The sequence below is a fragment of the Stylophora pistillata genome, chromosome 10 (assembly GCF_964205215.1).
Source record: "Stylophora pistillata chromosome 10, jaStyPist1.2, whole genome shotgun sequence".
NCBI lineage: Eukaryota > Metazoa > Cnidaria > Anthozoa > Scleractinia > Pocilloporidae > Stylophora > Stylophora pistillata.
In genome coordinates, this window is record NC_142528.1 from 8,188,863 (window position 1) to 8,209,187 (window position 20,325).

The window sequence follows — 20,325 nt, forward strand, 5'->3', positions numbered from 1 at the left end:
TAATGGATTACTTTCTGTTGTGTGTATTCAGTGAATGCCAAAGAGTATGTCTTTAATTGCTAACATTGAGGAAGTGACGTCAAATGTCTCAAAAGAGCTTGTTCAGTACTGTTTTCAATGAAGAGCAAGCCAAAAGAATAAATGTCAATCAATATAATGCTATAAAATCTCACGGAAAATTTTGGTTTGGTTAAAAGACCATTTAAATAACAGCTTCCTCGTTTCACGTTGTGTTCCACCTTAAGACTGAAGAACATAGATAAGAGAAAAATCGTGTAGCGTCTTTTGAATCACTGATTGCTCAATTGCTTGTCCGAGTAGCAATATAAAAACAGTGTTCCTAGCGCCTTAATAAGAAAAGTAAGCTCTTGGATGATCTCCACGTTAAACAGACGAAAAAAATATGAAGTTTTCAATAAAAAATGTTTAACTCGTTGGCCTTTCCTGGGATCAATGCATGGTGTAAGAGTTTGTGAGAACTGTCAAAAGAAGCTGATTGCAGTCAAGAGCATGTAACCAAAAAAAAAATCTTCTTCTACAGATTGCAGCTGAGTAGAACCTAGTCTGCCACGCAGCTGTTCTTAGGATCGTCACGCAACACTTCTCCCCACGAACGGCTGTGTAACAGACTAAGTAGAACCCCCGATTGTCGATGGCAAGTATGTTAATATCAATTCCAGGGTCAGATGGAAATGCAAGGATGCAATGCTGTGATCGAGTTATCTACACCCCCAAAGAAAAATGAATTTTTTAATGTCAAGTACGACAGAGAGTTGTGGACGCTTGAGAACTTAAGAACCTTTTTCTTGAAGTTTATAGCTTAAAGTGCCTATAAACCCCCAAATTCTTTTGGCCATATTCAATCTTTCTACTGCACTGAGCAAAATGCCGCAAAAATTTTTGTGTTTGGTTAAAACCGCGATTTTTTATGAATTTTCAAAGTCGTAGAAAATCATATTTTTTCAAAACACGACCGAGGCACGGAATTATCAAGATGGGTCTAGGTTGAGGACAGTTTGTGACGTCCGTTCAAGGCTTTCCAATAAGTTTGCTTCAAGGACTGGATGAAGTATCTTGACGGATATGCCTGATAAGTGCGTTGTTTTAGGGTGTAGCAACACTCCCAACAAAGAAAAAAGAATAGCATTTCATCCGATACCTTTTTATGGGGCAGATGACCCGTAGAAAAAAAAGAGAAGAAAGAAGTAGGGTGACTTGTGCAATTGAAGCGTGCACATAGGAAGCCCACAAAATACTCGGCCGTGTGTTCCAACCACTTCCTTGAAGAAGATTATTCTGTCATGTTTTCTGCTCTGACTAGCGAGACCATGCGACGAAGGTTGCGAAAAGATGAAGTTAGAATTTGCGTCTTTCCGACTGTTCACGCGTGGAATGTTGAGGAAACGAAATTAGCTGAAAGCGAGCGAAGTAAGAGAAAGGTGAGAAAAATTTACCAGATCAGGCTTTAGCGAAGGTTTCATCTCGTTGGAAACGTATAATATCGACTGAGATTGGATCGGAGCGCCACTGAGCTTACCGCCTCCCGGTTAGCTCAATGGATAGAGCGCTGAACTGTTGTGCGGGAGGTCGAGGGTTCGAGCCCCGGCCGGACCAACACTCAAGGTCTTAAGATAATTGCGAAAAATTTGCTACCTTTCTATAACATCAAGAAATGGTTAGATATTCTAGTCTTCTCGGATAGGGACGAATAAATGGAGGTCCCGTCTCCTGCAGGGTTGGGTAGGAAACGTTAATTTCCCATACACGAGATCACTGTGTGATGGATGTCCTCCCCTGGGGTGGGATGGGTGGGAAGGTGAGATCGATAGACTGAAGTGGCTGCCAGAGGCGCCTGATATGCTAACGTCTGTTCTCAACCATACACTGCATCCGTAATTCAGCCTCTGGGTTACAAGTGGTCAGATATAAACTATATTCATATTCACTGCCGATGACCTGGAATGACGTCACTAGCCCCACTCTCTGGTTCACTTGGTCGTTCCAAAAATAAACCCGACTTTGAAAAATCATAAAAGATTGCGGTTTTAACCAAACACAAAACTTTTTGCGGCATTTTGCTCAGTGCAATAGAGAGATTGAATATGGCCTATATGGCCATATTTCTTAAAGTGCCTATAACCCCTATATGGGGTTATAGGCACTTTAAGGACTCTTTCAAGGCATCATGAATTGATTTCGTGTTCTCTTTCACCTAAACATGGCCATTCATCTTTTTTAAAGCTTGCCCATGATCTAATAAGAAAGGATTGTAGGGTCTTAGCGCGCGGAATGTTTTTTTGTTTTTCTCATTCAATCAATCAATCAATCAATCAATCAATCAATCAGTCAATCAATCAATTCATTTCTTGGGTGTCTCTTTGTGTAGTCGCTGTTTCTCGTCGTTCGTTAATATTTTTTCGCTGGTTAGTTAGCTTCTGTTGTTTCTGTGTCGTGTATTTTCGTTCATTAGTTTCTTTCATAATATCGGCGTTAATTGCACTTTAAGTTAGCTAGTCGTTTTCGCAAATATAACTTAGTCTTTCTCAGTTCACACTTTTAGTCTTCCGTTAGCCATACAGTAGTTCGCTTTGAGCAGCTACTCCAGTTTATCCTTATTTCGCCTTTGGGCAGTTTATATTCGTCCAGCAGTTTCGTAGAAATCGTAACAATGTAAGTATTGTCATTTCATTTCATTTCATCCGCATTCCATTCACTCTCACGTTTCACCCTCACAACCACTCAGTTAAATCCATCATTCTTAAAAACTTCAAATTACTTCAAAACGATCCAGAGACAGGCACTATCTTTTCGCAGCCTCCGCTCATTTCATTCAAACGCGACAAAAACTTAGGCAATTTTTTGGTCAGAAGTTCTTTTCAGACTAATGAGCAACCAGGCACTTTTAAATGCGCTCGTGCACGATGCAAAACGTGTCCTTTCATTCACAACACTGATAAAATATCGGGACCTAAACGATCCATTAAGATCATCGATCACTTCACGTGCACCTCCGCTAATGTAATCTATTGCATAACTTGCACTTATTGCAAAAAGATATACATCGGCGAAACAGGCAGAAGACTAGGTGACCGATTCCGAGAACACCTTCGAGACGTGGAAAGGAATGACAAGGACACATCGAAACCAGTCGCTAGACATTTTAATTTACCCAATCATTCTAAGCAACATATGGCAATCTGCGGTCTTTCCTTGCACTTAGGTGGCACGGAAAACCGTAAAAATCTTGAACAAAAGCTCATCTTTCAAACCGGCAGTCTAAATCCCACAGGGATCAATGAACGCTTTTCATTCCACTAATTTATTCATGTTTTTCTCGTTGCCATGCACCCACCAATAACGTAGCTCCATTTTCTGCCTTTAAAAGCACACACAACCCACAATTCCTCTATTCGCCCCGACGAAGGGCTAACGCTCGAAACGTCAGCTTTTGTAATCATTACGGTGGCCAATTTACCATTTCAACTTTGTTGATATATCCAAATTATTTCGTTACTCCCACCGACGCAGCCCCAAACAGTTTCTTTCGAAACTATCATCCTTTATTGTCATTTCAGTCAAGTTTGTTCAGTGGTTCAGTGTATTTCTTTCCTGTCACTTTTACTAGTCAATTATTGTAATTTCGTATTCATTTATTGTTTTAAGTTTCAACCCATATACCGTCAACATCATTGGTACCGAATAAATCGTCTTTATCTTCGTGGTGTTGTGAGGTTACGATTACTGCAGTCACAAGGATCTTGAGTCAAATTACTGCCTGAAATATCTGCTGGAGGACAAATATATGGATACTTTGCAGCCGCTGACTGCAGTAATTATGCCCAGCCCGGCTACTGAATTTGCTACTGATTGGTTGGCTTATACCAGGACTTATTAATGTATGCAACTACAAAAAAGGGCATCTCTAGATTTGAGGGCAAATAGACACGTGAATGAAGAGCTGTCAAGTTTGTGCGTCAGTGAGAGGGAATGTCTCAGATGGTTACACGGAAGGAAGAAAACGACATGACTGTGAATGGAGGGGAAACCCATACAGACCTTGTGACTTGCACCACGCAGTTGACATCCAGTATTCAACAATGGTCTGTAAAACGTCGAGAAACGATTCAAACATTGCGAAGCCTGGCAGACGAGCTTATGGAACATTACAAAAATGTCCACATCGCCAAGATCTCGGGTTCATCAGCATCAATCGGAGGCTTTGCGTTAGTTGCTACTGGGTTCGGTTTGGCTGCTGTCAGTCTAGGAACTTCTCTGATTCTCTCTGCAATCGGAGGAGCGATCTGCGCCGGCGGTGGTGCAACCGTTGCTGGTTCCAGCATCGTACAATCGAAAATATTCAAAACAAAGCTCGCGACAGCGCAAGAAATCATCGACGCCGATCGCAAAGCACAGGAACCTGTGCAAAAGCTTTTGAAAGACCTCTGTCGTGAAGTATCCAAAGAATCATTTGGCAGCGTCAAAAATCGTCTTGCTTGCAATGTAAGTGTCGCATTGTTGGTGAAAAACCTCGTCGATGTGGGTAATGGTGTGAATATGACCGGCGTTAGTGTGGCTACGACAATGGCAAGCGAGGGTATGGATGGAATACTCCGATCTATAGGTATAGCTGGCAACACCGCTCGGATTGGAATATTCGCAGTGAGCATTGCGCTTCTCCCTTTGGACATTTATACTATGGTGACATCCTTTACAGAGATTGACTCTGTTCGAAAGGGAAAGAAAGAAAAAGAGCCAGAGGCGGTGAAAAAACTAAGAGAGCTGGCAGACAATTTGGAGAAGGAAATGAATGAGATACTTCAAGCTGTCGAAGAATTCCAGCGAAACAAACCTGAATAACTGTTATTTGGAGAAAAATATGAACAATACACTGCAGAGGCAAATCCCGCGCTAGTGGCGTCTATAGTTGTTATGGTTGTAAGGATTACGGATAAACATTAGCCGACACAATTTTGTACGGAGTTCGTCAGTTTATTGCTAGGGGTGTTTTTATTCTGGCGCCATGAGTAGATAGAAAAAGAAAAACATACACAAAACGATGAACAACTGATAAAACGGTAGATTGCTGGATTATTGGGCTTTCATCGACGGAATCGATGAGTGACATGAATTTTCAAAACAAAAACTGACGATCACATAATTTACATTTGTGAACGAGGGCACCAGTAAGTTGTCACGTTGTTACGGTAACTAAGGCAAAAGGGAAGAATTTACGGCTAAAGGAATAAATGCGATTTCGTGAGGACAAGCAAGGACAAAACGGAACGATTATTTTATGGGTACTTTATTTATCAACTGTTGAAAAAAAACATCGACTGCGATAGTAGTGAGATCTATTAATTTATCTCTCCATGACAACCACCTGTCTTTATGTACTATTTTAAGACAAGAGTATGAGAAGTAGACCTGTCACTTAGCTCAGCTACTTGCACGACTTTTTTTTCATTTCGATTCCGTTAATAAAACACCCAGCAGAAATAGCGGCTGAAAGTCAAAAGCACCTAGTATTAACTCCACAAATATACGCAAGCCTCAAAATAAGCATCTTTTGGCTGAGAATCGATCTACGAAAGATTGAGCTTGCAGTGACATATTGTTGGGAAAAAGACAGATATATGTGAGGCTAAGAATGATTTTATGTGTTCCCACAGTCATACAGACTTCTGTAAGTGTGATACTTATCTCTGCGATTTCCCTGGCTTTAACTTTTCGGTCAATGAAGATTTACTTTGCTACACTGTGAAGGTGATCTTCTCATCTCAATTTTTTGTTTAATTCAGTCGCCTTTTTGAGAAGGGCTCTTTAGAGGACTAGCAGGGTGGCGAGGGCATGAACACACAGCAACTTGATACCAAGATGACCCGTTTCAGTATATACCTAAACAGTGGATAGGGTTAAAGGTGCACTCTGATTGGCTACTCAAACTCAGAATATCCTCAGGACCGTAGCTAGCATGAGGCAAGACGAGGCAATTGCCTCGTCTTAATTTTGGCCTTTTTTTATTTTTTTCTTAAAGATTGACTTTTCTGAAGAAAAATGCCACGGAAAATCCTTAAAAGAGCATTTCTAAACCTCTAGATTTCAAAGTTTTCTGGGGGGGCCATGCCTCCAGACCCCTCTGGCGGCTCGCGCCTTCGGCGCTCGAAACTTGCCTCGTCTTGTCCTGAAATCTGGCTACAGCCCTGATCCTTTGCTATTCACCTCCAAGCAACTCGCCTGTTTTGCATTCCCAGGGGGTAATAATGAGTTCAAATCATTTGTGCTCTATTATATCATTGTTTTAGTATATACTAAAACAACTATTCATACCTAGCACCGAGGTAAACAGTTGTTAGAAATCTTTACGTCAGTATACATATTCTTCATACTGTATCCTTATATTTCATTTATACCAATGAGGCAAAATTGCTTATCAATCAAGAGGTACTTCAGTTGGCGAAACTCACTTTATTTTCAGGACCTTAATGATTGATTAAGCGGTGATACTGTGAAGAAAAATAAGATGCTAGTCTCTCTAAGGGGGCAACTGAAAAGGGTTAACACATGGATACTGAAACAAATGTTTCTGTGTTCATTTGAACTATTTCTCATCAGATCACGTTTTGTCGATATTCATCGACAACTCGAAGCCAACACCGTGAAGAATCATGGACAGGTTCAAGTTTTTCTTATATAAAGACTAACGGCATTTGCGGTTGACAACTGAGGGACCCTCTTCATCATACTCTTGCTTGGAGATCCACATGGACTGAAAATCCGATAACGAAGCCAAGATTGATCCTCCAATCCACGCAGAGTACTTAGGCTCAGGAGGAACAATGACCTTGACCTTTCTTGTAGGTGAAGCCTCGGCAATTGCAGTGATCTCCTTCCGCATTCTTTCACGAATTCCATTGAACATAGTGGAGCCACCAGACATGACAATATTTGCGTACATTTTATTTCTGATATCTTCGTTACACTTCATGATGGACTCAGATATAAGCTGATGGATGCCGGGTGACAACGATGAGCCAGTGTCAGCCAGTGAAGGCTGGAACAGGACCTCGGGACATCTAAATCTCTCGTCGCCCAGAGTGACAAACTGACCATCAGGAAGCTCATAGCTCCTCTGCAAGCCGGATTCAGAGGCAGCAGTACTCATCTCCTTTTCAAAGTCCAGAGCGACATAGCATAGCCTCTCTTTAACATCTGTTGCTATCCTGTGCTCGGTTAGAGTAATGCCCCGCTCGCTCAGAATTTTTGTGAGGTAATCAGTCAAGTACTTACCCGCCAAATCGAGACTCGAAATGTTCTGGCGAAGAGCGAAACCTTCACTAATTGGGACCGCGTAACTAACGCCGAAACCACTCTGCAAAATGATACCATCCTTATGGCCAGAGGCATAGAGAGACAGGACAGGTGCTGGAGCTAAATAAATCGCTGGTGTATGGAAGGTCTCGAGCAGGATCTATAGAATTAAAGAAACAAGACATTCACTGCACTCAAGCACTTGCCCCCCACTCCCCTCTGGCATTCTTTAGAGCTCTGCCTCTCTGTATTTTCCACTCCTCGCTATCACCTTAGCCAATTTTTTCGTCTCTATCCTATATCAGTTGCAAAATGTTTCGGTAAGCATCGCTGAAAAGTTTGGGCGCACTTTTTTTAGGTCGAAATGGGTAACAACGGATATGCTTTCCTGGCGAACTAGACACTTAGTGGATTTGCGTGAATTTCCGGCCGCCTTATTTGTGCTCTTCCCCCGTTCTAAGACCTATAAATTTCTATTTAGACATTAGCGAATATTTCATCGACGGAAAAACTGCAAAGACACTCTGATCATTGCTCAATATTCATCTATAACTCGAAATTCTTGGCTTTAGGTATCGAGTGGGTCTGATGTCTAGATCGCGTGACTGAACTGACAGTTCATGTAAGTTGTTCACGCACATCTCGCTCTGTGCAAATTGAGGATATCTGTTTATGCTTCATGAATTATTCCCAGTTACCTCAGTTGTCTTCTCTCTGTTTACTTGTGGGTTAACTGGGGCTTCTGTCAGTAAAATTGGGCGTTCTTCGGGACTTGCGCCCAGCTTGGCGAAAGTGTACTTCCAGATCTGTAACATAACATTCATATCTTAATAATTACTTTAACCTCTTTTTGTCAAGTCCTTAGGAAATTAGAATTCAAATCACCGTCTCCATGTCATCCCAGCTCGTTATGATCGAATTCTCGATAGGGTATGTAAGATCCAGATCGCTTCTTTGATCCAAGGCATCAATTCCGACCAGCGGATCTTCGCGATCTGCTCGTTCTTGTAATTTTGCGTACTTTGGACGACCAACGACAGTGATAAACTCTGTCTGAGGAGAATCTTCCTCGGCAAATCCCGCTTTTATTGTATCAGACCCATTATCCAAAACAACAGCTTTGGCGAGCGACATTCTGTTTTTCGCTAACCTTTGCTTTTTGTTTGTCACTAGGAATCAATAAGAGGACTCTGGGAAATTATTGCGTGACAAAGATTGTCACGTAAGAGTCTGTATCTCTATTCAAAGATGTGCCCTCGAAACCCACCGCCGGAACTCATTCGGAATTTTTCTACGTCCCTAATTTCCCTTAAAGCTTTTCTAGTTATCATCCCTTAGGATCTGAAAACCAAACTTCATTTCCTTGATATGACAGTTTTTATTCAAGTTTCTTCTCTGTTTTGTTTTGTTTTTTTGTTTCTCAAGCAATTAATACTCATTACAGTGGGGGAAATTATGCATCAAGAGAAAAAGAGTAAAAAAATCACTCAAAGAGAAATGTCCTTTTTACTACAGTGTGAAGTCTGTTAACTTTTTCGGCGTCACAACACCCTCTATCAAATAAAATATCCAGTTGAGAGAGTTCCTTAGTTTTAGCCAACTGAAGCAATGTGTAAATGATACTCAGCAATTTCCACCTAAGGTCTAAGAGTGGGGCTTCTGTAAGAAAAAAAAAAAGATTATTTCACTCACAAAATTTCTTCCTATTTAATCTGCTCAGCGATTATTATCTAGGTTGGATATTATCTTTTAGGTGGACACCAATATAAATTTTTTTCACCAGACTTATTTTATCATCCACTTACCAGATGATAAGGTGATAGGAGGTAATAGTTGCAGTAAGTACTTGGCTAATTTTCCAACAACATGTTTATCTGGTAAATTCAGGATTGTATGAAGGATGTCGGCATTGTCAATAACCTCCAGCATCCGCGCTGTTATCATAACATCATCAGTTGATTTGTCCCTCTTGAGTAATACACCCAGATATTCTGTCAGTGTGTCTTGTTTCTCTAATATTGATAAAACATTCCATGTTGCAGGACACTTGAATAGCTTCCCCAGACCATCCAGAGCTACCTGTTACATCAGAAATGTGTGTCATGGTTATGAGGTACACTTACTTGTGATTGGAGACACACTCTATTTTGGAAAGTTTCTAAAAATGAGAGTATATTTTACAAAAACTTTTACATAACAAGACCACCAAAAGTAAGAGAAAAAGTAGTACACCAGTTGGACTGTTAAAAGTTTTATGGTAATATCAACTAAGTTGAAATTGTAAATTGGCCACCGTAAAGAGTTAAAAAGCTGATGTTTTGAGCATTAGCCCTTTGTCAGAGTGAATGGAGGAATTGTGGGTTGTGTGTGGGCTTATATGCAGAAAGTAAAGCAACGCTGTTGGTGGGAGCATGGTGACGAGAAAAACACGAATAAAAAGTTTAAAAGTTTTAAAGTTCTATATTACAGTTTTGGCATGTTGATGTGGATTTTATCTTCTCCTTCGTAACCTTCCTCCACCCTTATTACCATTTGATTTCTTCTCACTACTTTGGTCTTTGTCAATGCTGAGCCTGCAAACGAGCTATGGAAGGAGGGGTGGGGAAGGGAGGGGGACTGGTGGTGTTATAGCTTACTTAGTTGATGGTTTTGAGGGGGGTGGGGAGAGGGGGTTGGGCTGGCAGTGCTGTAGGTTACTTAGTTGATGGTTTTTTGTGAGCTTAGAGGATTTGGGTGGCAGAGCTTGAGAACCCACTTGAAGCTTAGCTACTTATTTTCAAGGCCTTGACAAATTTCTTTCTATAGAGCCCCCCACAACCAACAACTAGACAGGCCCGCAGTGCCAAGGATGGTAAGATGTTAACCAAATCCTCAAGGGCCTGTTATCATCCTAAATTCATTGTGCATGCTTAATAGCAATTCCCAAAATTACCACATGACAAATGATATTAAAGCATTAAATACTTGAGGACTTCTGAAAAAAAGACGAAGCTTGGGCTCATCCTCAGTGTAAAAAACTGTGAAGCTCACAAGTGTTATAACATTACCAAAGTAAAGCATGCACTCTGATTGGTCAATTTAGTGTCCCCCATTTGCCCATGGGTGTACGCTGCTGACGTGAGCAAATGCAAAGACTATTTTTCCACGCGCGCTTGTTTTTTCTGGTCACGTAAGATTTGTTAAATAAAAGGGAACTCTTTCGCTACAATGTATCAATGTTAAGTTATAAAACAAATGGTAAACACCACAGCATACACTATTGAGTTATGGATGCACTTGGGAGGTTTGCTAAGCACTCAAGAAGCTAGGGTCGCTCTTGAGTATCGCCTCAAGTGACTCTTACGCTTCTTTTGTGCTTAGCAACCTCCTGCGTATATCCATAACTCAATAGTGTACGCTGTGGTGTTTACCATTTGTTAAACCTAAAACAAAGACAACAAAACATTAGAGACAATAGCCTACAGCAAAACAATACCTTATGAGTGAAACAAAGAAGGCCTCATCAGGTTTTTACACCGAGGATGACCCAAAGTTTGGGGAAAGCAAGAGGCTAATTTATCCAAAAGATCAACATAACATGCTTCTTTTTTTAATCACCCGCTCAAGTCACCCTAAGGGCCCAAGTAGAGCGAGTACAACGCCACCTGCTGGATTTTACAAACTCGGGTGGGAGAGGTCTCTTTCAAGGACAGATTAATCAAGCTTGACCTGCTCCCTTTATCCTTTGACAGAGAACTGAAAGACTTGTTACTTTTTTACAAATGTCTATACAACTATATTGACTTTACACTATTTTGTTGATTTTATCTCCCATGGCCGTACCAGACTTTGTAATTCATTCAACATAAAAACACCTATTTGTAGAACCAGTACTTTTCAGGCCTCATACTTTAATCGCATTGTTAAACTCTGAAACCTTACTTGTTCTATCTTACCATCCACCAGCTTTGACAACCCAGGTTCATACCAGAAATCTGTCCGTCTGTCCGCAATGTAATGCTAGACTGCCTAAAAACTACATATGACATAGATAGGCCCTGCAGGTAGACACTAACCAGGACGTACTTGTGCCACTAAGTTGAAATTATTTATTCTGTATTTTTGTAATTTTCTATTTTATAGTGTTTTTTAATTCATAATGGGCGGTGCCTCGCATGTACATCCCATTCGTGCCTTCCCTTTTGGGTGCAGTTTTATCTCAGTTTCTCTTCTGTTTTCTATTTGATATTGTATTATAATTGTACTTTTGCCTTGCTTAAATATTTATCTAATATGCCCAATAAAGTCGTTAAAATAAAATAAAATAAATATATAAACAAAATCACCTGATAAAGAAATGAACTTGTACACTGCCCTGCATTGTTGAGAATGTTCAGAACAGTTTGCAAAGTCAAGAGAACAAACTTGATTGCACTAAGAGGAAGGAGAGCTGCCCAGGAAATAGTGATTGAGCAAAGTGATGAACAGGCTATAACCTGACAAAGGTGAAACCTGTATAAAGTAAAATAAATAAATAAATAAATAAACTTTAATAGCTAACACAATTACTGGTAACCCAGTAGTTTACATTGCGGGCTATAAACAAATAATTCAAATTGAACATAACATTGTTAAGAATCCCAACTGGCCGGAGGCAAACCAGTTGGCTATTTGCAACCATGGCCGAAGATTTGAACTCGGAGCTACCGTGAAACAAATCCAGGTAGTGGTCAGGGTGGGACTCGAACCCGGGAGCGATGGATTGCGAGTCCAACACGCTGACCACTCAACCACGCTGAGTGGTCAGTGTGGTAAAAGGTAACGTAGGTAAAACATTTATTGAAGTGTTTTTAATTTATCAATATTTCAGGTAGATCTTAAAGAAATACTCAGAATTACATTAATGCCTTTATTAATTAGTGATTTGGTGTAAGAATTTAGTGAAATCAGGATAAAGTTGCCAATTTTGTTAGATAGCAAGAGTTTGTCCTTTTTCAGGTGTCTGAGGTCTAGTTCCATTAAGATAGCAATGATAGTGAAGAACAAAATCTTAAGATAGCCCAACCGCCTCCCAGTTAGCTCAGTTGGTTAGAGCGCTGAACTGTTGTGCAGGTGGTCGAGGTCGATGGTTCGAGCCCTGGCCGGACCAACACTCAAGGTCTTAAAATAACTGAGGAGAATGCGCTACCTTTCTATAATATCAAGAAATGGATAGACGTTCTAGTCTTCTCGGATAAGGACGAATAAACCGTAGGTCCCATCTCCTGGATCTAATGATTAGTTAATTTGGTTAGGCAGGGGACATTAAAGAACCCACTCACGAGATTACTGTGATGTGGTCTGGCCTGTTTATTGGGAATTGGGGAGAGGGGGCATCTTCAAATAAGTTTCCTTCGATTGTTTGTAAACTGCTGATGCAGTCCGGCCAAAGTCCTCCGAAAAGTGTTGTGATGCGCATTTGATCATATCCACATGTTAATTTGCACAATATAAATATTAAATTATTATTATTAAATTATTATTATTATTACAATGTGGGGCTATTTCATTATCTTTTAAGAAAACAACTCTGACCTTGAATCCTTGACAGTAAAAGATTCCTCATAAGTTGTCTGAAGATTTTTGCATACTATAATGACTAGATGACAAAATAAAAACAACAAATAATAATAATGCAGTTGAACTTAAGGGTAATATATTTAACTTAATGCTCCCAAATGCACCAATCTCAAAATGGAAAACAGTTCCATAATGTAGTGGTACAAAAATCCAATTAAAGGACAGTCTGGGAGTTTTCAGAAAGAGTAAGTTATGAGGAGAGGGAGTTCATTAAGTGGAAATCTGAGTAAAGAATTAACAATGACAAGATTATCTTTACAACCTGACACTTTGAGAGAGTCAATGGTGCCATTTTCCCTGTCTTGACTGCGACAAAGAAACTTTTTTCTGTAGATTTTTTTAAGGAGTAACAATGCTGCATAAGCCAAACAAATAAAAACTTTCAATGATGGCATTCCCCCTTCACTCTCCCCCCCCCCCTCCCACCTGTCTAAGAATAGGGAAAGCTTGCTACAAACACTCATTTTCCACCTTAATGACACACACATACATACATATGTAAATTCACCACTCCCCATGGGGGCTTTTCAGGGCCAATTCCCACCCAACAGCCACCCCAGGGGAGGACATCCATCACACAGTAATCTCGTGCGTGGGAAATTAACGTCTCCTACCCCTAACCTTGTGGGAGACGGGACCTCCATTTATTCGTCCCAATCCGAGAAGACTAGAGTATCTAACCATTTCTTGTTATAGAAAGGTAGCCTATTCTTCTCACTTGTTTTAAGACCTTGAGTTGGAGTCCGTTGGACCGTTATTAATAAATAAGTCTGCATGACACAACATGAAAACTTATCTATTAATAACGGTCTCGAAGATACTAGCTTATTCTTTAGCTACTCCAAATTCGAGATTAAATAAAGTCTATGTATGTATGTATGTATGTATGTCTTATTTTCCTCACCTTGCGTTTCTATGTGCGGCCCTTTGGGATCCAATCGCGATGTAAAAACTCTAAGCAAGCTACATGCCATGGATCGAACCCAAGGGCAGGGAGAGGACAGGTACGGGAGCAGCGAATTAACTTGTACTTCAGCATTAAGAGGATTCTCAGGAAGAAAACAAGGATGATTTGCCACTGCTGTTAGAAGTCTACACTCAAGATTCAGAAGAACGCCAGCGGATGTAAAGTTTTTCTGGATTTTCTCGGCATCTTTCATGACATCGTGAACGGTTGGTTTCATCTTGTCGTATTTTTTGCATAAGAGAAAAATTTTTTCTTCTTCACAAGGCATCATTTTTTCCACAACCAGGCAATGTTTTCCAAACGAGAGTTAACACTAAAATCCTGCCTTGATTATTTCAAAATTGTGTGATGAAAACCCGCGCGCTGTAGGCGGTAGTTCCGGAAAATAAACCTTCGGCATTGTCCGTCATATTTTCGTAAAAATTCGTAATTGACCGTCGTGAAGTCGTCCTCAGCCTCGACTTCAATATTAATCGATTGCGCGCGAAATACAGTGTCCTCAGACATTCTTCACGTACAAGTTGCTACAAAATGGACCTCAGTTCGTTTCGAGATAATTCACAAAATTTCACCCATAAGTCTGTGGTACCAGAAGTAACGTTAAATGAGCCATGCTGTGCTGGCATTGATGAAGCAGGGCGAGGACCTGTCCTAGGTAAAACGTAGCTACTTGTGGCATTTTCTCGAAGCCATAACCAACTTTGGTTTACAAACTTAAGGAATTTTTATCTTTCCCATAAATATGTAGGGCCGATGGTTTACGGAATATGTTATTTTCCGTTGTCGAAATCAGAAGAAGTAAAAAATCTTGGAGTAGCAGGTACGCTGATAAATCTTTGGTGTAACAATTCGAGAAAGTATCAACAAATTTAGTTCATTTTCCCCTTTTGAAGGTTTTCTAAAAGCCGTTTTGATTTTCTTTTTGATTAGATTCTAAAACACTTACAGAAGAACAGCGCGAGGAACTGTTTAAAATCATTGATGAAAACAAGGAGTTCATTGGCTGGGCAACTGATATTCTATCACCTAATTACCTGTCTAACAGTATGCTTAGAAGGTGAATTACCTTTATTTATTCATTCTCAATGAGTAGAAGGGACTAAAGATTACAACAAGCATATCTCATTTCCTAAGAAACAACAGTTTTTCTCCAGTTAGAGGAAATCTCCATATCAGGAATGGCGTAACATGTGGTTGCATGCTAGAACACCATACTCGGAAAGAGTACCATAATTTATAACCCCATACATTAATTATGCATTCCACTTCTTTGTCTTTCAGGACAAAACTTTAAAAACAAAGTCTACTAGTCTGAATGCATAATTAATGTCTGGGGTTATATGGTACTCTCGCCCCATACTCCGAGACCCTGATGCAGCAAGTTGCACAAGACTTGCTGTGCTTTCTATAACGTAGCATCATTAGATTGGACTTGTTTCCTCTATGTTCCTTAAGACTTGCAGCGCTTGTTGTAAAGTGGGGTCATTAGACTGGAGTTCCTTCCCTTACATTTACATCACTAGTTCTGCACTGGACTTGACATGGATTAAATGTCAAAACTATGCAGCTTTGACTACTTTTTGTCAAATTATTTTCTAATTGATGAATGTAACTAGCAGTGTATTTCCCATATCCATAAATCACTCTAAAAGACAAATGGATGTAAAATGTGGCAAAATTAACATGGTGTTTTTTGGAGAAACCTCTGTCCCTTAGAGATCCACTAACTTCAGCTTTCAATATATGACTTGCAAGACCCCTCCCCTTTTTGCTGACCATATTAAGATGGGGTTTGGATGTTTCTTTGCTCTTCACACTCCTAAAAGCAAATTCAAACTAACAAAAAATTATTGGTGTTGTCACAAATGTGAGACAAAGAAAAAAGTATGGGTCCATGCTCTGATGTTCTACTTATAAGCTACAGAGAATGCAATGGTGAACTAGGCCTTAGCCCTTTACACCCTAACATCAGCATGTATATTCTCCATACTGTTCTCAATGCATTTCCTTGGGTGTGGATAAGGAGAATTTGTTTCACAATCAAGAGTTTGTTTAGTTGGTGATCATTTCCTTTACTCCTGCAACCTTAATGTGTAATTCAGGGGTGATACTGTAAGGAGAAATTAGATGCTAGTCACTCTTAGAGGCAAGGGTTGTATGTGACATGCATGATATTGGAGGGACTGAAATTTTGATCATTATGGGGACTTAGACAACAAGATGAAGTACATTCTTATTTCTTTCATGACAGCTCAAAATAAGCCATTTTTCATATCCATTTGAATTAAAGTTGTATTCTATTAACCTCCAGAACAAAATACAGCCTGAATGAAATATCTCATGACACAGCCATTGGACTAATAAACCTTCTTCTCTCAAATGGCATTAATGTACATGAGGTGAGGTAGACATACAAGTTATGTTATGGCTTTAATGTACCTTAGTTTAATTTTTCACGTTTGTCTAACAGTTCTTTTTGTTCAGTATACTATTAAAACTATATTTACATCTCTACATAAGGAACACAAACTTTGGACCAGTTAGAAACAAATTTACCCTAAGTATTTGTAAGGGACCCCTATATCCAGGGAATACTTTTCCTGGTTTAGAAGATGTCCCTTGAGTACCAGTTCTTCTACATAAGGATATTTTCACCTTAATTCTTTTGATAACAATTTTCTTGTCATTGTAATTGAATGTGTTTCTAATTCCTGAAACCTACTTCTAAAGTATGCTTTGTGAAATTATCAAGTGACCTAGGTGGCCTGTGCAATAAGCAAACATAAAAGAACCTCTTTATTACCTACACAATGTTTGGTAACATCCAGTTATCCTTGCATCATTGAACTCTAGAATAACTCTAACTCAGTTTTAAAATAAACCAGCTTAATAAAAAAGTTCTATAACTCTGGAATATACTTTAGATTTATGTAGACACTGTAGGAGTAGCAGAGAAGTACCAAGACAAACTTCAAAAGATTTTTCCCGGAATCAAGATAACTGTGGCTCCTAAGGCTGATGCCAAGTTCCCTGTGGTCAGTGCTGCGAGTATCTGTGCAAAGGTGATGATGCACTTGATAGGACATTCGTTTTCTAAACAGGTTTTCATGTATTAATGTATTAATGTGTTAAAGCAACAAGATGATATAATGAACAGAATTATGGATCATTCCATTCTGTAAGGTTGAGGAATGAGTGCAGTGCTAGAGGGTAAAACTAAACAAACAAACAATTAAATCAATGCATTTTGAATATATGAAATATACGTGTACTGCAGTTTCATGAAATGTATGAAAGTGATCCTCATGAGGATCCCTTTCATACATTTAAGTACAATGAAAAACATTTGTAGAATGAAGCGCACTGAAGACCTTTTCACTTTTAATTATTTTTAACAAATGTGGTGCATGTTCTGGTGTGGTGTATTTAACTTGTACTTAATGTATACAGAAATGTACATAGTTGATCTTATTTAAGTTTTCACTGTATTATAACTCATTAATTCAGTAAGTTACTGCAAGAGAGTTTAATAAACTGTTATTATTATAATAATTATTATTTAAACAATTAAATATAATTGTAGCTCTTTCTAACACTGGCCTCAAGTCAATCAGGATTTTGTGCACAATTGGAGTTACTGACTCTATATTTTCATACTGATTACAAGGTTGCCCGGGACAGAATATTGAAAGAATGGAAATATCCTGAGAATGTTGAATTTCATAATGATCATGGTTCTGGTTACCCTTCAGGTAAGACTTATCCAAAGTTTTTTTTTATTATTTTTTCCATTAAGAGTAGTTTCCTTCTTTCTAATGTTTTAATGTGGGAGCTCTGCTTTAGAACAACTTTGAAAAATTATGTGTTGGAAACAATCTTTAGGGTATATTTCACCACTGGGAAGTCCAATTCGTTCTTATTTCAGCATAAGACAGTGCTTGAAACAAGTGGCACACCAAACAACAGAGCCTATCTCAGTTTCTGAAGTATGAAGCCACTTAGACTAATGTTTCTTCCCCTTGATGGGATGCTAGTTATTCAATTAACATTCTCATTACTGGAACTGCATAATATGTTCCTAGGTAAAAGATTTCTTCTTTAATGCTATAGATCCTACCACCAAGAAGTGGTTAACTGATTCAGTAGACAAGGTCTTTGGCTTTCCTCAACTTGTGCGATTCAGTTGGTCAACATGTAATAATATTTTGGATAATAAAGCTGTGGAGGTGCATTGGTAAGCTATTTGTATCTTTTACTGTTATTTTGTATCACAAAAGTGATCATTAGAGAATCCATTTTATTCAGGGGATAACACCATGGTGTCTGTAAGTTTGTTTCATAAAACCCTCCCCTTTCATTAGTAGGGACCTTAAGCAGTCAGGATGGCAACGCCAAGGAAGATTACGATTAAAAAATTAATTTCTACTCTTAGTTAGAATTTCAAATGTGGCTGCAGGAGCTTACTGTCTCATATGGCGCCACAGCTCAACTTCAGCATGACGTATAAAAGTAGCGTTGAGTTCTAAATGAAAATTAAAATAATTTGCCGTCACGGTTTTGGTTCGCAGACAACGCAAATTTTGGCGATTTCATGTTGTTGTTTTGCATAGGATGGCTAAGAAATGTACAAAGTTTCAAAACGCACGTGCTGAGCTATTGTTCTGCCGATTAGATCTCTTGTTTTTCCACGTCCTTGTTGCTGTCGCTGTTGTGGTTGCCTAAGGTCCCTAATAAGACTGTATGACATTCAGCTTTAATAAAGATGAATATAAAAGAATCGACATGCATGAACTGGTTACATCAGTTTATCATCATTTACACGGCATAGTTAACCAGTCAATGGAGTACAGGAAGATGCAGGTGACTGTTTGCACAATCTTTCAACCTCCTGAGTGCTTGGACGAGGCCATGTTGTAAACATGGAAAAAAATTCCTCAATTGCATTTTATAAAAATACTTCTTAAAAATATGTGCATCTCAATCATGTTTACATACTCATCTGAACACACCTATTGACTAGTAAGAGTATACTGAATCTCTGGGTAAGGCTAAAAAAAAAATTGAATGGTTTGTCAATGAAAACCTGTATATCAAAGTATAAACAACATAGAACACACCAGTAAAACCTTCTCAACAACATAACCGATTCTTTAATGAAAAGTGGGATCAATTGTAAACATTTGACTATGGCTTAAATGCACTTGATTTTTGTTCATTTTGAACATTTGGAAAATAGTCTAGACTAGTACATATTGCTATAAATTGAAGAGAAAGTTGTCAACATTAATCAGTGTGATCTGTTAGATGGGTCAATGGAAATTGAAGGAAAAAATCCTGCAGGTAAGCTCATGTGGGGACTCTGTAGTATAGGAAATTTGAAAACCAATGTTTTAAATCAGCTCTTCAGGCTCGTTTTTGCTTCATACAGAGCATATCTAGTGTTATGTGACAAAAAAAGAGCTCATGTTAACCTCAAGAAGATGAAGAGAGACTTTCCTTGATATTCTGTTTTCCATTGTAACCTTTTTAAAATAGATTTTTGGTATATTTATATCACATTTTCAGGGATGATGCGGACAATGATGAAGATTCACCACCTCCAGGAACTGCTTCCATAACTTCTTTTTTTGCTCCCAAAAAGGATTCATTTGTTTGTCAAAGACATCAGTTCTTCCGAGACTGTCATTTAGAACCTGTAGATAGTTTTTAAACAAGTAAACAATTGAAAATAGCCTCTATGTGTACAACATATAAGGGAAATAATGAACCACATATTGTACCTTTCTTTAACTAAGTTGTTCATTTTCTGATAATGCTTTAGAACTCCTTTTAAACCACATTTTAAGAAAAAAATGAACAAAATCTTACACCTCTATTCAGTAGTTACTGTCAGTATAAGAATGCTATAGATCATCTTTCCCCTAGAAAATGCCTCAGGAGTGTGCATAACACTGTATGGATTTCCATCCCGTTAGGTTTCATGGTATGCAAACAAAATTCGCTTTCCAAAAATAAAAATCATATTTGTAGAAAATTTATATCTGCAGAAAGAGGGTTACTCAGGGGTTTTGGTGAAAGCTAGTTACGAGGAGTCTACATTAAGACCTTGTACTGAATGAATGAATTCCTTATTCATATTGTGCCCTTTCTATACAATATTCAATGTACTGTGGTCCGTTTAGCCTGCAAGTAGGCTCTCATATTTGAGTTTCTCCAAATGACTCCTTTTCTATGCACAGCTGCCCATCACACCATTGGAGAGTGACTAGCTTCCAATATCTCCTTACAATATCACCCTTGAATCACACATTAAGGTCATGAGAGTAATGAAAATAATCAACAACAACAGAAGCATGTCAGCACCTAGGAAATTGCTTAGAGAACAGTATGAAGAATATGCATACTAATGTTGGGTTGTGAAGAGTTAATGAAACTGCTGGTTACTGAGTTCC

The 20,325-nt window shown here is 38.9% G+C and overlaps 4 protein-coding genes across 5 annotated transcripts; 2 read left to right on the plus strand and 2 right to left on the minus strand.

Annotated features, from left to right (window-relative positions):
• Positions 1–3,929: 3,929 nt before the first annotated feature.
• Positions 3,930–5,515, plus strand: LOC111334046 (uncharacterized). The gene has a single exon (XM_022939729.2). It carries the CDS (start codon positions 3,988–3,990, stop codon positions 4,855–4,857), a length of 870 nt encoding a protein of 289 aa, XP_022795464.2. The 5' UTR covers positions 3,930–3,987; the 3' UTR covers positions 4,858–5,515.
• On the minus strand, positions 5,285–8,524 carry LOC111334020 (actin, cytoskeletal 1). Its single transcript, XM_022939702.2, has 3 exons — positions 8,194–8,524; positions 8,007–8,114; positions 5,285–7,468 (listed from the first exon to the last, which is right to left on the minus strand). Exons 1-3 carry the CDS (start codon positions 8,440–8,442, stop codon positions 6,698–6,700), a joined length of 1,128 nt encoding a protein of 375 aa, XP_022795437.2. The 5' UTR covers positions 8,443–8,524; the 3' UTR covers positions 5,285–6,697.
• Positions 8,525–8,666: 142 nt separating this feature from the next.
• On the minus strand, positions 8,667–14,265 carry LOC111334021 (uncharacterized). The gene is made up of 5 exons (XM_088736706.1): positions 13,811–14,265; positions 12,862–12,925; positions 11,634–11,799; positions 9,114–9,387; positions 8,667–8,967 (listed from the first exon to the last, which is right to left on the minus strand). Exons 1-5 carry the CDS (start codon positions 14,142–14,144, stop codon positions 8,792–8,794), a joined length of 1,014 nt encoding a protein of 337 aa, XP_088592832.1. The 5' UTR covers positions 14,145–14,265; the 3' UTR covers positions 8,667–8,791.
• Positions 13,940–19,607, plus strand: LOC111334022 (ribonuclease H2 subunit A). Of its 2 annotated transcripts, none has more exons than XM_088736707.1 (8): positions 13,940–14,079; positions 14,622–14,693; positions 14,804–14,930; positions 16,185–16,272; positions 16,798–16,935; positions 17,541–17,625; positions 17,984–18,107; positions 19,439–19,607. In XM_088736707.1, exons 2-8 carry the CDS (start codon positions 14,627–14,629, stop codon positions 19,581–19,583), a joined length of 774 nt encoding a protein of 257 aa, XP_088592833.1. In that variant the 5' UTR covers positions 13,940–14,079; positions 14,622–14,626; the 3' UTR covers positions 19,584–19,607. The 2 variants fall into 2 exon arrangements, with proteins under 2 accessions (XP_088592833.1, XP_022795439.2); XM_022939704.2 differs by lacking the exon at positions 13,940–14,079 and adding an exon at positions 14,273–14,528.
• The last annotated feature ends 718 nt before the right edge of the window (positions 19,608–20,325 follow it).